Source organism: Lathyrus oleraceus, chromosome 2 (genome assembly GCF_024323335.1).
Source record: "Lathyrus oleraceus cultivar Zhongwan6 chromosome 2, CAAS_Psat_ZW6_1.0, whole genome shotgun sequence".
Taxonomy (NCBI): Eukaryota; Viridiplantae; Streptophyta; class Magnoliopsida; order Fabales; family Fabaceae; genus Lathyrus; species Lathyrus oleraceus.
The window spans coordinates 166,944,276-166,961,006 of NC_066580.1; the positions used below are offsets into that span (position 1 = coordinate 166,944,276).

The 16,731-nt window shown below is 34.1% G+C and overlaps 1 protein-coding gene across 1 annotated transcript; it reads left to right on the forward strand.

Annotated features, from left to right (window-relative positions):
• Positions 1-12,344: 12,344 nt before the first annotated feature.
• LOC127121275 (probable terpene synthase 2) lies at positions 12,345-15,181 on the forward strand. The gene is made up of 7 exons (XM_051051822.1): positions 12,345-12,512; positions 12,923-13,202; positions 13,408-13,780; positions 13,885-14,103; positions 14,203-14,341; positions 14,422-14,670; positions 14,763-15,181. The coding sequence occupies exons 1-7, from the start codon at positions 12,393-12,395 to the stop codon at positions 15,054-15,056; spliced, it is 1,674 nt and encodes a 557-aa protein (XP_050907779.1). The 5' UTR covers positions 12,345-12,392; the 3' UTR covers positions 15,057-15,181.
• Positions 15,182-16,731: the final 1,550 nt, after the last annotated feature.

The following is a 16,731-nucleotide window of genomic DNA, read 5'->3' on the forward strand; positions in this document are numbered from 1 at the left end:
GACCTGGATAGCTGGATTTTCCCAACAATTGGTGACGGACTCAATAATTGGAAGGCTGAAGACACTATCCCGATTTCCTTTAGTCAGGAGTAATTATTATTGTCTGTTTTAGTGTTGCAATTTTTTAATTTTTACAATTGAACTTCTTAAAGCATTGTGTCTATGCCCGGGGCACAATAGCTAATTTGTTAAGGGTTTTGTCATTTTCATAAGCATATTCACATTCAATGAATCGATGGACTTTTTGCATTCAAATATTGCGCTCTTTGTCTTCCCTGTCATCTTTTAAATAAGCTATGTATTCTTACACACACTCACGTAACAAATTGCAGATCCATACCCACTCTGGATCCTGTTGATAATAGTTCTACTACTGTTCGTTATGACTTTGAAAATCCGATCTACCAAGCCGAGGATGGGAGTGAGGAAGATTGTGAAGTCCCTGGAGAACTTGCCAGACTGTTACTGCAAAAAGAAAGAACTATACAGCCGCATGAAGAGTCAATCGAAATTGTAAACCTGGGTACTGAAGTGGACAAGAAAGAAGTCAAAATAGGAGCAGGCTTGGAAAACAGTGTCAAAGGAAGATTGATTCGGATGTTACACGACTATATGGAGATTTTTGCTTGGTCTTATAAAGACATGCCAGGACTGGATACTGATATAGTAGTGCATCGTTTGCCAATGAAGGAAGATTGTCATCCTGTTAAGCAAAAGGTTCGTCGCATGCGTCCTGAGATGTCCGAGAAAATCAAAGCCGAAGTTATGAAACAGTTCAATGCCGGTTTTCTAGCTGTTACTTCTTATCCCTAATGGGTTGCTAATGTGGTACCAGTGTCGAAGAAGGATGGTAAGGTACGAATGTGCGTCGATTACAGAGATCTGAATTAAGCGAGTCCCAAAGATGACTTTCCACTTCCGCACATTGATGTTCTGGTAGATAACACCGCTCAACACAAAGTATTCTCCTTCATGGATGGATTCTCAGGTTATAACCAGATTAAGATGGCACCTGAAGACATGGAGAAAACTACGTTTGTGACGCAATGGGGCACTTTCTGTTACAAAGTAATGCCATTCGGTTTAAAGAACGTTGGGGCAACGTACCAGCGTGCTATGGTGGTTTTGTTCCATGATATGATTCATCATGAAATAGAAGTATATGTGGATGACATGATAGCCAGATCTCATACTGAAGAAGAACATCTCGATCATTTGTACAAATTGTTTGAGAGGTTGAAGAAATATAAGCTGAGATTGAACCCGAACAAATGCACCTTTGGAGTAAGATCCGGTAAACTCTTGGGATTTATTGTCAGTGGTAAAGGAATTGAGGTTGACCCGACTAAGGTAAGAGCTATTCAAGAAATGCCAGTGCCCCGTACAGATAAGGAAGTCAGAGGTTTCTTGGGACGTTTGAATTACATCGCCCGGTTTATCTCCCATTTAACTGCTACCTGCAAACCCATCTTCACACTACTGAGGAAAAATCAAGAGATGATATGGAATGACGAATGTCAAGAAGCTTTTGACAAAATCAAGAAGTATCTCCAGGAACCTCCGATCCTGATACCACCAGTTGAAGGAAGACCTCTAATCATGTATTTGACCGTGTTAGAAAATTCAATGGGGTGCGTGTTGGGGCAACATGACGAGTCTGGTCGAAAAGAGCATGCCATATACTACCTTAGCAAAAAGTTTACCGACTGTGAAACAAGATACTCACTGCTCGAGAGAACTTGCTGTGCTCTGGCCTGGGCTGCTCGCCGACTAAGACAGTATATGTTGAATCATACCACTTTGTTGATTTCTAAGATGGATCCCATCAAATACATATTCGAGAAACCTGCCCTCTCCGGAAGAATAGCGAGATGGCAGATAATTTTAACAGAGTATGATATCCAGTATACTACCCAGAAAGCAATCAAAGGAAGCGTGCTGGCCGATCATTTGGCTCATCAAGCAGTGGATGATTACCAATCTATGAATTTTGAGTTCCCAGATGAGGATGTCATGCTTATTACTGATTATGAAGAACCTGGACCGGATGAAGGACCCGAACCAGGATCCCGATGGACTATGGTTTTTGATGGATCTTCTAATGCATTGGGCAATGGTGTTGGTGTTGTAATCGTTTCCCCCAAGGGTTGTCATACGCCTTTCACTGCTAGACTATGTTTCGATTGTACCAACAATATGGCCGAGTATGAAGCATGTATTTTGGGACTCAGAGCTGCTATAGACCTGAGAATCAAGTTTTTGAGTGTGTACGGGGACTCAGCACTAGTAATCAGTCAGATCAAAGGAGAATGAGACACTAAACATCCGAATCTCATCCCTTATCAAGAGCGGGTGTTGACATTAATCCCATACTTTGAAAAGATTACATTCGAACATATTCCACGAGAAGAGAATCAGTTGGCAGACGCCTTGGCCACCATGTCATCTATGTTCAGAGTCAGATGGGACAATGAAGCTCCCATGATCACCATTGAACGACTAGATGAACCAGCATATTGTTATGAACTTAACGCTGATGAAGTAGAAGAGAAACCTTGGTTCCACGAAGTAAAAAGATATTTAGAAGCTCAGGAATACCCTGAAGGGGCGTCCATCAATGACAGAAAATTCCTGAGGAAGTTCTCCGCTAAATTCTTTTTGAGTAATGGAATATTATACAAACGTAATCATGATTCGACTTTGCTTCGCTGTATGGATAAAAAGGAAGCAGAAAAGATTATGGAAGACATGCATGACGGTATTTTTGGGGCTCACTCTAGTGGACATACAATGGCCAAGAAGATTCTGAGATCAGGGTATTATTGGTCTACCATGGAAGCTGATTGCCACCATCACTCCAGAACTTGTCACAAGTGCCAGATCTATGCGGATAAGGTACATGTGCCTCCTGCTCCTTTAAACGTGTTGACAGCCCCTTGGCCTTTTGCAATATGGGGCATTGATATGATTGGAGAGATTAAACCTACTACTTCCAACGGACATCGTTTCATTCTGGTTGCTATTGATTACTTTACAAAGTGGGTAGAGGCAGCCTCATTTGCTTCTGTCACCAAGAATGTGGTGGCACGGTTCATCAAGAATAGTCTTATTTGTCGATATGGCGTCCCTAAAAGAGTTATCACTGACAATGGCACCAATTTGAACAACAAAATGATTACTGAACTTTGCACGCAGTTCAAGATAAAACACCATAACTCTTCTCCGTACCGGCCAAAGATGAACGACACCGTGGAGGCTGCTAATAAGAATATCAAGAAGATCATACAAAAGATGACAGTAACGTACAAAGACTGGCATGAGATGTTATCGTTTGCTCTTCATGGTTATCGCACTTCAGTACGCACTTCGACAGGGGCAACTCCTTTCTCTTTAGTCTACGGAATGGAAGCCGTCCTACCGGTGGAGGTTCAGATTCCCTCTCTAAGAATCATGAAAGAGGCAGGTTTAGATGAGGATGAATGGATTCAGACTCGACTCGATCAGATAAATTTGATTGATGAAAAGAGACTCGCGACTGTTTGTCATGGGCAGATATATCAGAAGCGCATGACCCGGGCATTTAACAAAAGGGTCAAGAGACAGGTGTATCAAATTGGCGACGTTGTGATCAAGCGTATCATTCTACCACAAGGTGATCCCAGAGGCAAATGGATCCCCACATACGAAGGGCCATTTGTAGTTAAGAAGGTATTCTCTGGTGGAGCCATGACACTTGCTACAATGGATGGCGAAGACTTCCCACATCCTGTGAACGCAGACATAGTTAAAAAATACTACGCATAAAAGAGACCCGCTACGTCGACGTACCTAGGCAAAAGTAAGGGCATCCCGGCGAACCAAAAGGGTTCAGGCAAAAATTAGGGATAACCATATAAAAATGTACACCCGGCAAGTCGAAGACCTGAAAAGGCGGCTTGGGCAAAAAGGGGTATCCTGGTGGACTGAAAACCTGAAAAGGCGGTCCAGGCAAAAATTAGGGATTAAAAGCATATGACTATGTCCCGTTCTCAGACAGCTTCATCCAAGTTCAAGGGACTGAACAAGCCAATCACTTCTATCCGACAGTAGGAGATGAGATGTTTGAAGACATAATGACAGTAGCAGAATTAAAATCGATAGGACTTTTCCTTCATAGCTTTTTCTTTATGTTCTCGACAATTTCCTCTTACTAGGATTTCTGTCTCTTTGTACACAAATTGCCTGTTTATAGGCCCTCTTTCAAACTCAATACAATTTTATTTCCAAAAAGATGCTTTTGTTTTACTTTTTCTGTTTTGTTTGCGTAAACGTCCATTGATTTAATTTGAATTAATATGTGCATTTGAATATGATCGATGTTTGTCAAAAATACATGCATAAAACGGAAATAGCAATTACAAGAGACTTCAGGATCGAGGAGAAGGTCTAACCATGCGTTCCAATGAATCCGGTTGCTAATTCCATTCCCCAACAAAAACAGCTATTTCCCAGAAGAGGTTGGCATCGCTAGACAGACGGATCATCCCCTCCATCCCCCAGCCAGACTCTGTTGAATATCTCTACCACCAGACAAAAATCAAGTATCCCCAGCTAAGAAAGGGTCATCAATACAAGCATCTCCAACCAAAAGATGGGGATTTATTTTCCCCAGGGAGTCGCCAGGAAAAACTTTTCAGATGCATAATTCATTCATTACATCATTTCACAGCATACGCATGCATACGTTGTTCGCATTCATTTTCATAAGCATAAAACATCTCATGCATCATGACATAGCGTGAAGCTAACTTTATTTTTCAGATTAATTATCCTCCTGATACAGTCAAAACAGAGGTCCATTCAGACGGACATCTTTATCAATTACATTCAAGATTCAACTACATCTCTCAGATACAATCCACTCTGGCAAGCACTCTGATATCCGCCCAATGGTGGCATCTTTAAGCCCACCCCAGATATTCATTGCAAATACAACATACACAAATACTATCAGATATAGCCTGGCGTACGGTTCATTCTGATTCAGCTCAACACGTGACTCCTTCAACTCAGATACGATCTAACATACGATCCATTCTGACCTTCAACTACTCCAATACGGTCTAATGTACGACCCAGTTGGACCTTCAAATCCTCAGATGCTGCCCAGCGTACGGTACATCCCGGGGTGTAGTCTAGCGTACGACTACTTTCTTCTTCAGATACAGCCTAACGTACGACTCATTCTGCAACTCCAATACGGTCTAACGTACGACCCATTTGGATCTTCAACTCAGATACGATCTAGCGTACGATCCATTCTGATTCTACCTTCGTCAGATACAGCCTGACGTACGGCTCATTCTGCAACTCAGATACGATCTAGCGTACGCTCCATTCTGATCTTCCCTCCCCAGCGAAGTCATCCGCCTAATGAACAACTCACTCTGCTATTCAGATATGGTCTAGCGTATGACCCATTCTGATCCCTTATCCCCAGCAGCGTATAACACACTCTGACTCCCCAGCGAAGTCGACAATGGAGGACTCACGATACGGTCTAGCGAATGACCCGGTATGACACCCATGTCTTCAGATATCGTCTAATGTACGACGCACTCCGAAGCTCTCATCATCAAACTTCCTGGAGGGCATCTTTAAGCCCATCTCCATCAAGACTAACTTTTAATTAACAAGTGCAAATTTTTGGGGCATTCTAAGTGTTCAATAATCTTCCACCTCCAGACCACGAATGGCATACATAGCATTCTAACTCTCTCGGTTTAAGAATATTGAACAGGGGCAGCTGTCATACCCCAAAATTTGCCCGCTAATATTACAAGGCATTTTTCAAGGCACTCCAACTTATTGTTCAAGACATTGACCTTAAAGGAGCAAAGACCCAGCTCACAAATGGCCCAATCCAGAAAAAGACTCAAACTGGCATGCTCGCTAGGAGAGCAACTCCTTCGCCTAGCGAACCCTTCGCTATGCCACTCGCCTAGCGAAGCTTGCGAATACCAGAAAATTCTGGGCTTCATTCTGAGCCCATTAGGTCACAACAAACCATTATAAATACCAACATTTCAGTCAGACAGAGGAGGACAGAAGGAGACGAACCGGAACCCTAGCAATCAAACCTTGGAGGTTAACCAAGAGAATTCAGAGCGCCCTAACGGAAACCCTGAAGGTAACTCATCTGCACAAAGTTTACCTCCGCCCAACTTAATCCGATACTAAAAGTGACCTGCCAATTCAACGTTGCAATTCAATTGCAAACAGGTTTGCGCATCACTACTGTTTTATGCTTCCAATCTGTAATCTCTCAATACATAATGCATCATGATTGAATTTCTGGATATGTAATTAGAGTTTGCATGTGAGTTTAAATGTGCCTGAATATCCTGAATGTTTGACCATGTTATTTCTGTAATTGAATGCCATAGGGCGTGCAGCATGCTGAGATCGTACTGTTCTGAAATTCAAAACCCGCAGCCGCTCGCTAGCACATCGCTAAGCGAGCATGTAGCGAGTATTCGCTAAGCCTTCGCTAGGCGAGGCAGAGGCGAACGTGACAGTCTCTAATATTTTGGCTGTTCTGTTCTATGCTTATCTGATCTGTTCTATTTTAATCATGCGTTATTTTGCCTGACATTCCTACTGCTGTGTTTCTTTTGCGGTGTAATCCTCGATTGCATCCCCATTTGGTATTCTGACCTGTTTGCTGAATATTGTAAGGACTCACATACTCCCGAAGAGGGTAGCTTGCTAGGTATCCCACTTTATTTGTGGGATACCCTTGTGGAGATTCATCCTATTTACTTAATTGATTTTAATGTGGAGATTCATCCTATTTAGTTAATTGATTTTAATGTGGAGATTCATCCTAATTACTTAATTAATATGGACCTAATTACCTAATTGATTACAACTACCTAATCGATTGTAAAATATTGCCTTTGAATATGTGATCTTGGACCTCTCTTTGTTGCCTTACGATATTACGGTATTATGGTCATGTCCCGCGAATGTGGGGATACACCTAGCAAAGACCCTTCGGTTAAATCATCATGTCCCTATAAAATAAATCATAGTCCCTCGGATGTTGCCTGCGAATATATGATGTTGCCCCTCGATGACCCTTCGTTGTAGCCTACGGTTAAATGATGATCGTCCCTTCGAATGCTAAGGTATCCTTACAAATGTTGCCTTTAATGACCAATCGATGACCCTACGATGACCCTTTTGCATCCAAAGGATAAAACTACTTACTTCTCAATAGTAAGGACAGTTTTACCCCCCATAAGGATAGGAAATACTTATAAAGACCTCGGGTAGGTATAACCCTTAATTGCTTACTCACAAATCGAAATACTTTTCACACCTCACACCTTTTCAAAACATCTTTTAGAAAGTAACCACTTGGCATACATTCGTACTAGAATCATTACCGAGTTATATTTTTCTAAACAACTTTCAAAACTAAACGAGATAACCACTTTGTATACATTCGTACAAGAATCATTACAAAGTTAAACTCTCTTTTCAAAACATTTTAAGCAATTCACAAACACCTTTTTCAGACAAACATAAGTGATCAAGCAATTAAGAGCCCATGGATAACCATGGATACAAAGGGTGCTAATACCTTCCCTTTGTATAATGTACCTCCCGAACCCAAAATCTAATTAAGGTCTTTCCTGTTCTTTTCCACCTTTCCTTATTGGATGAAAGAAAAGTCGGTGGCGACTCTTGCTATCCGCGACATTTGCTTTCCAAAGCAAAAACACATCAAAGTCAGTTCACCGTCTGACAGCGGGCCTTAGTTTTGTTCAACTCTATCTATTTATTGAAAGAATGTTTGATTAGAAGTGAGAGAGGTAGTCTGAGTTGAAAGTCACAAGTAATATTAGTAAAAAGAATAATTTTTAATAATCATTCTCATCAATTACTAATGTTATCACAACACATTCATCCTCTGAAATTATTAACAATTGATATTAATTCGCATTTTCTTCCAACCGCTTCGAACTGTGTCTCAGACCGAGTTACGAAACTCAAATTATGATAAAAACAAAAATAGAAGAATTTCGTTCACTATTGCAGCATCTCCAAAACTCCAATATTCATATGATTTCTCATACAATTTCTTGTGTGTCAAGTTTTTCAAAAAAAATATTATTATGAGAGTCATGATCAATTTCTAAATTTGATAGTTTCATCTTATACTAGCAAGTTCATGCCAAACAACCACTTCATCCATTGCTAAAAAAAGTAAGATGTATCTGCATCTAAAAAGTAAGTGGTATGTAATTTCTACATTATGATTTTAGAGAGAGTCTCTCGAAATAATATGCATTCATTTTGGAATTAGGTTGTCTTCTATTGCAACAACATCATGCATTAGCTTCAATGTCATTAATAACTTATCAAGAGGTATGTGGGATGTAAAATGATTTTTTTTTAAAGAACGCTCAATGGGACCCCTCTTAATACAGTTTTAGGCATCTTTAAAGGATAAGTCATCATTGCATATCTTCTCCAAATAAGTTCATAATAAGTAGTATTATCAAATGACAAGTTGAACTTCAACAATTTGAAGAGTCAAAATTATTACCCATAAAGAATGATCTAATTGATGTCCAAGATAATTGAATGACCTAATCAATTTGTATAAATTGAATATTTATTGGCAATACTAGGTATGAGTGAGTATTAAATTATGTACCTTAATTAATTGTCGGTCTATAAATCAATGTCTTTCAGATTATCAACCTGTCTTCTATTATGTTTTTTTAAAAAGCAAATTAAAGAATGTTTAATATCAAACCATCTTTAAGAAAAAAAAGTATATGTGGAATATCTACTGATAAGCAGAAGATATATTTAAATTTGTTTATTAAAAGTATTCCAGTTTCTATAATAACGTAATAATCATACTTTTGTTTTTTTTATCTTGATAAACCGTACCATTTTTTTTTGTTTTTATTGTTTAATAATCTATCTTGATAAACTGTAAAAAAAAATTGTTTTTATAATTTTACAGTGTTGTTAATTTAAAGTCTACCGATAGACCACTTCATTTGTTTTTCCATGTTAAGAGTTTTCATCTAACTTCTTTTTGTCTTCATTGTTTTGTTTGATTGAGTATTACTTTGGTTTATTGAGTATTTGAATGTATATTTTTTCATTGATGGATTTGAAATTTACATATGCCATCCTTGAATTAAAGATATTCTCTTATGACAATGTTAATGAATCACAATATTCAAGGAATAAAAGATTAATGTTAGAGTTAATGTAATTCAAAAACAATAACGATATATGTGTTACTACCTCCGACTTTTATTATATTTCTCTTTGAAAAAATATTTTGTATCACACTATATGTCGTTTTATAATATTAATGAATTATTAATGTTATTTTTCCTATTATACCCTTAAATATTTATTATTCTCTCTCCTTTCAATTATGTCAATTTGTCTTTCCAATACCATTAATGAAGGATAATTTTATAAAATCCTTCATAATTTATCTTTTTCATAACATAATTATTTCATTTCTTAATACGTGTGAAAAGTCAAAAATGACTTATAATAAAAAACGGAGGGAGTATTATATATAGATTGTCTTGTTTTTATTAATAAAATATTATGTAAGATTTTATTTAAGTTATTAAGATATTTTAACTTTGTTATCCACATAATAATTATTTTTAGAAAGATTTCGTTTGATTCTGCATTTTGTACGATCTCTTTTATATATGAAACATATGTTTTTTTTAAGATTCTAGATTTTGTGTAATTTATTTTGAAAAGATTTATATTCCAAAATTTGTATGATTTATTGTGTTTAAATTGGATATATTATATATATATATTATATATATATATATATATATATAATAATATATATATTATATAATATATATTATATATATATATATATATATATATTAAAGAAAATACCTCTTATGTTTTAATGATTAAGAAATAATGAGTGCCTTAATTGTCTTCAACTCTATCTTATGTTATTTTCTATCATTTATTGGGAGATAACATAATAGTTTTCTTTTGGAAATTTATCATATTTTTGTTGTTGAAGATTTATAAATAATTAAGAGAATGATTGATTAGAAGTGAAAGCAGCTTAAATTGAGGGGAGTATTAACTGAAATTTACAAGTAATATTAGGAAAAAGACATTATCTATAGTAGTTCAAATAAGACACTAATATACTATTGACTAATGAATTTATTTAATTATGTATAATAATTAATTGTCAATCCATAAATTAACATCCTTCGCATTATCAAGGTGTCTAATAGAAATTAAAGAATGTTTAATGTCAAACTATATTAAAAAAAAAATATGATACATAATTGATTTATTGTCTCCGAAATATCTACTAAAAAGCATAGAATATATATTTAAATTTGTTTATTACAAGTATTCCAATTTCTATAATATTGTAACAACCATAAATTGCTTTTTTATCTTGATAAACCATACCATTTTTTTTGTTTTTATCAATCAATAATCTAGCCACATAAAAATAGTACAATCCTTTTCCTTCAATAATAATTTTTCATAAATTTATGATGTTATCAATTTAAAATCTCCCGATGGACCCCACTTTTTTTTGTATGTTAAGAGTTTCCACCTAACTTCTTTTTGTACTCCTTATTTTGGTTGACTGAATATCTGAGTGAATATTTTCTCTTTTGTTGGATTTAAAATTTACATACACCTTCCTTCAATTTAAGATATTTTCGGTTGATTGAATATTTGAGTGTATATTTTCTCTTTTGTTGGATTTGAAATTTACATACGCCTTCCTTGAATTTAAGATATTTTCTTATGACAATGTTATTGAGTCGCAACATTCAAGAAAAAAAAGATTAATGTTACCCTTATTGCAATTCACAAACAATAATGACATATGTGTTATAAATATTATGTAAGATGTTATTTAAGTTATTAAGATATTTTTACTTTGTTATCCACTTATACATTAATTTTAGAAATATTTTGCGTAATTTATTTTTAAACAATTATTTTGTTTAAATTGGATATGTTATAAGTTTATTTTGTAAAAATCGAATGGATCTGCCCGTCAAATTCGAATATATATAAAGAGAGAAAACTTAGATTCATGACATGAACTTGTCATGAATATTTTAATGATTAAAAAGTAATGTGTGTCTTAGTTTTACTCTATCATATGTTATTTTCTATCATTTATTGAAAGACAAAATTACAGTTTTCTTTCGTCAAATTATAAACACAGTTAAAGAATGTTTAACTAGGAGTGAAAGAAGCTTAAATTGATTGAAGTCTGAGTTGTAAGTCACAAGTAATATTAGCAAAAAGAGTTTAACAACGATAGTTAAAATAAGACAATGATATTCTATTGATTTTTTATTATTAGTGAATTTTCTTTATTCCGAGCTACTGTCATCAGACATTGGGGATAATTACACTCAACAGAGTTATCATTTTTCGACGTCTCGTATTTATTTTTACCATCTTGTGTCACGCATTGATTCAATATTGTGTGTGACATCTTGTCTTTGATAAAAGAGAATTATAATATATACATTTTTTTAATTATTGTACACTCATGTTAGTTGGTTCATCTAAGGTGGATACAAAAATATCTTCCAATTGAGAAAAGAACTCAAACGGAAGGTTATGTATTTCACCCCAATACTTAATATTAATATTTTAAATCAAATTTAAATTGAAGTCCCGTGCCTAAATAAATATGTAAAAGATACTAAGAGACAATATTCACGATCCTACTTTTAAAATTCTCTTAAAATTTTATTAGATAAAAATATTTTAAAAAAAGATTATTTATTTTTTGGGTTGCTGTGTATTACATTTTAATTATATGTTTTTTATTGGATTAGGTTTTTTTATTCCACATATATTTTGTGTTTTACATTTTATTTTGAACTAAATTGTAATCTAAAAAAATTGCTTATTAGTGTTCTTATTTTTATAATAAACAAACAACTATTATACTTTTGTTTTGTTTATTTTATTGCACGAATAAAAAAACAAATTTATTCCCTCTCAACATTTTTACTTACCATTTTTTTGTCTGGATCAATGAATAATCATTTAATAGCCACATAAAAATAACACAGTTATTATAGAATAAAACACTTTTTCATAAATTTACATATTGTTGCTAAATTAAAGTCTACTAATGGAATTCAATCATTTTCGCATGGTAAAAGTTTTCACCTAAATATTAATATAAAAAACAAAAATAAAATATAGTTTAAATTATTGTTGCATAGTATAAATATCTAAACATAAACTTTTATTCTCAATCAAAATCTTAGAGTTGAAGAAGGAGTTAGATATTGATAAATCATATCCATTCATATCAATACTTGAAGATGTCTTCTGTTGCTCACTCTACCAATCCTGATGATAAATTCAACTTGCAAAGAAATCTTGCTGATTTTCACCCTAACATTTGGGGAGAATATTTCCTTCAATATGCTTCTGAATCTATTGTATGTATATATTGTCACTTATTGCCTTCTATATTCTTTAGCAATGATATTTTTGTCTTATAATTATACTATAATATTAATATCAACTCTTGAAGATAATAAATTTACTAGGAATAATGTATTCTGAAATAGGATACGTTAACTATAAATTTCTCAAAATTGTTTTAAAAATGAACCCATAAATATATTTCGAATAAAAAGAATTTTAAATAAAAATAAATGTAAAATAAAGTCATATTTATTTCAATTTACTAAAGAGTGTGCTTTAAAGCGAGTTCATATTACACATATTTTAAGAAAACCATGCATAAATATATAGCTCATCCATTGGAACAATAATTAGATTTATCAAATTATTTAATCATCAATATATTCCTATTAATTTGTTATTCTCAAACACATGTATGCAGGAAGTTGATCAGAATATTAGAGCACAAATTGAAACATTAAAAGTTGAAGTGAGAAAGATGCTTCTCTCAAAAACTGAAAACGAAATGCTAAGAGTAAATTTGATTGATTCAATATGTCGTTTGGGCTTGAGCTATCATTTTACACATGAGATTGATGATGTTTTGCAACATATTCATGAGAGTTGTGTTGAAAATGAAGAAATAATTCTTGAAGACAACCTTTGCTCTATTGCTGTGCTATTTAGGGTCTTGAGGCAACAAGGATTTCGTGTTTCCTCAAGTATGTATGACTCAAATTCATAATTTATAATGTTTTTAATCAATTAATAAAAAAAGGGTGAAAAAAACACATGGTCCAAAAAAATGTATACATGTCTCAAATTGTTATCATCTCTAACACTTAACATCAGAAATTAATATATTTTTTTTGTCGATTTTATTTTGTGACTCTAATTGTCATTAATTATTTTCTATAAACACGGCAGATGTGTTCACCAAGTTCAAGGACGAGCAAGGAAACTTTAGTAAAAAACTTGTCACCGATGTTGAAGGAATGCTAAGCTTGTATGAAGCATCACATATGATGATTCATGGAGAGGACATTTTAGAAGATGCACAAGTTTTCGCTGCCACCAATTTAGAGGCCATCGCTACCCAATTAAACCCTTCTCTTGCATCACAAGTCAAATATACTTTAAAACAGGCTATTCACAAGAACTTGCCTAGGCTAGAGGCACGACGCTACATTTCTATCTATGAACAAATTCCTTTTCATAGTGAAGTTTTACTCACTTTGGCAAAAGTAGATTTTAATATGCTTCAAACCTTACATCAAAAAGAATTTGGTAACATTTGCAAGTAAGGACTTCAATCACACACTCCTTTTTAATAAAAGATAAAATATTAAAGATTAGTTGTTGTACTTATTATTAATTTTTTTTTTAATTATATTTTCACAACAGGTGGTGGATTGGATTGGATGTTCCTAAAAATTTCTCTTTTGCACGAGATAGGATTGTGGAAGGTTGCTTTTGGATTTTAGCAGTATATTATGAACCCCAATTTTCTCAAGCAAGGAAAATGATGACAAAACTAAGTGCCATGTTATCGATAATTGATGATACTTATGATGCATATGGAACTATTGATGAATTGGAACTTTTTTCCAAGGCAATTGAGAGGTTTATTAATACAAACATATATTTTCACCGATCATCACATTTTATTTCCTTGAATAAGAAAAATATATTTTTGGAATCGTTATGAATGTAGTTTTTCAGGTGGGATATTAAGAACTTGGACGATCTTCCCGAGTGTATGAAATTAATTTATAGAACAGTCTTGAAGGCTTTGGAAGAAATTGAACAAGACATGACTAAAGAAGGGAGACTCTTTACCCTTAAATACTACGTAAAAGAAGTATGAATCTGCCTTTTTTTTATATTCTTTATAGTTATTGTTAGTTAATATAATTTTATGATAATGTGTGCTTATCGCAGTTCCAAATGGTAGTCCATGCATTTATGACTGAAGCAAGATGGCTCAACAATAACTATGTACCAACAATAGAAGAGTACTTGAACATTTCAAAAATTTCAACATGTCAATCATTATTGATAACATGTTCATTCATTGGCATGGGTGACATAGCCACAGAGAACATCTTCAAATGGGTTTCAAATAAACCAAAAATGGTGAATGCTGTTGCTACTTTATGTAGACTAATGGATGAAATTGTATCCAATGAGGTATTTTATATTAAAATAAATAAGTAAAAGGTAATGTTTTTTTTTTCACAGTAAATAATTGTGTTACATTTTTTTTTCATTTTTGGTTTTAGTTTGAACATAAAAGGGGACATGTTTGCTCATTGCTGGATTGCATTATAAAGCAAAATGACATATCAAGAGAAAATGCTATTGAAGAATGTAGAGAAAGAATTGCAAATACTTGGAAAGATATAAACGAGGAATGTCTTATGCCAACTGAAGTTCCAATGCCTTTTATGACTCGTGCTATCAACCTTTCACGTTTTATGGATGTTGTTTACAAAGATAAAGATAACTATACACATTCAGAAGGATTGATGATGTCATACATCAAAGACGTGCTTGTGGATCCAGTTCCAATTTAAACATTTTAGTCCCCTTGTCTTTAAGTTTGAATAATAAATAATGCATGCATGTCTGCATACATGTTGCTTGTAGTTTTTTTGGGTGGTTTTTAATGGTTGAAGTTGATCAATTTAGCCGATCCCACTTAGTGGATAAGACTTGGTTGTTGTCGTTGTTATTTTTTGTTTGTTTTTATTTTGTATTATTATCTTTTGTTAAAATAAAAAGTTTGTGTTATGGGTCTCTTGTTAGTACCTCTTATTAATACAACTATTACTTATACATTCTCTCATGGTGTTATTGGAATTAAAATGAATACTAATTGTAGAATCAAAATCAAGAATTGCATGTGTATCATGTTCAACCTTGTAGTGAGCATCAATAATACAACAATACTACTAGGCTCTCCAACAATATGAGCAACAATCCTATCCACCTCAACAAGTGGATTTGAGTACATTGGTCGAGCAACCTTTTCAATTGGTTCATTACCCTAGATTATGTAGTTAACAAATTATTGACCAAAACATAATGTTTACGATGGTAATATAGCACTTTTCAAGTATATTATATATTATAGGTGCGCTAAAGGAGAATATTAACTTCATAGCAATATGCAAAATGAACAAAAGTTATAGAAATCATCTTTAAATTCAAAAGATTAATATGAAATTATTATGTAAGGGAATATAAAATGATTAGGAAGATAGTGATGAACAAGTTAAAAAGGTTTTTGGAACGTTGGTATATGTTTCTAGTAATTGAAGAGGGGTACATGCAACTGTAAAGTTAGCACTCCAAATCTTAAGTAAATGAGAAAGGTAGAACTTACAAGTATGTGAATGAAAAATACCTGGAGTGACACTGAGTTGTATTTGTATATGGGTGATGGTTAAAACTATTATCGAGGATCTGACACAAGACGTGAAACGCAATTGGATGAATATTAAAGGATGACATGAAAGTGGTACCTTGATCTAGTGTGGTACTTTTGTATGAGCGTCCACATGTTTACCAACTGAGTGGGCGATTATAACTGATTCGGGCTCTTGATTGATCTGCCTTTTTGGGGCCATTGGTCAACCTAGAACAATTGACTCAAAGTCTTTTCTATCAACCATGAAGTGGGGGTTGTTGACGTGAAGTTCTTGAAATCGGTCTCTGGGTGACCTTTGGCGCTTCTTTGATTCTTGTCTATTGATACCGGTGCTCTTGTTGCCTAAAAATGGGAAGAATCAAGTTAGTTTTTAATTTTTGTTTTCCATTCCTTTCGATTTCCATAACCTTTTTTTTTCTTGCAATTTCGATGATACATATTACAATCTTTTTGTATTTTACATTATTCGTTCCCATTTGCAAGCTATTTTATGGGTTATTGGTCATTTGCATCTTGTTTCTTTGCTCTCTAGTTTTCAGAACCTACACTAACATTAAAGGTACCAATCTCTCAACTTTCAATTTCAATTGTTTTCATCTTCTGTTTAGTCACGACCCAAATAGATAACCCGAGTATCTCATTCATAGATTTAAGTAGCGATGATAGAATCAATTATGCTTCATCTTAGACTGAAGAGATAAAATTAGAGAACTTAGAGGTGTCTTCTTTAGAATTAAAGCAACCCGCAAATGGATTAACCTTAGTTGGTATCAAAGAATATAACCTATAGCATGCCCATCTCAGAAGTAACGCGAGTG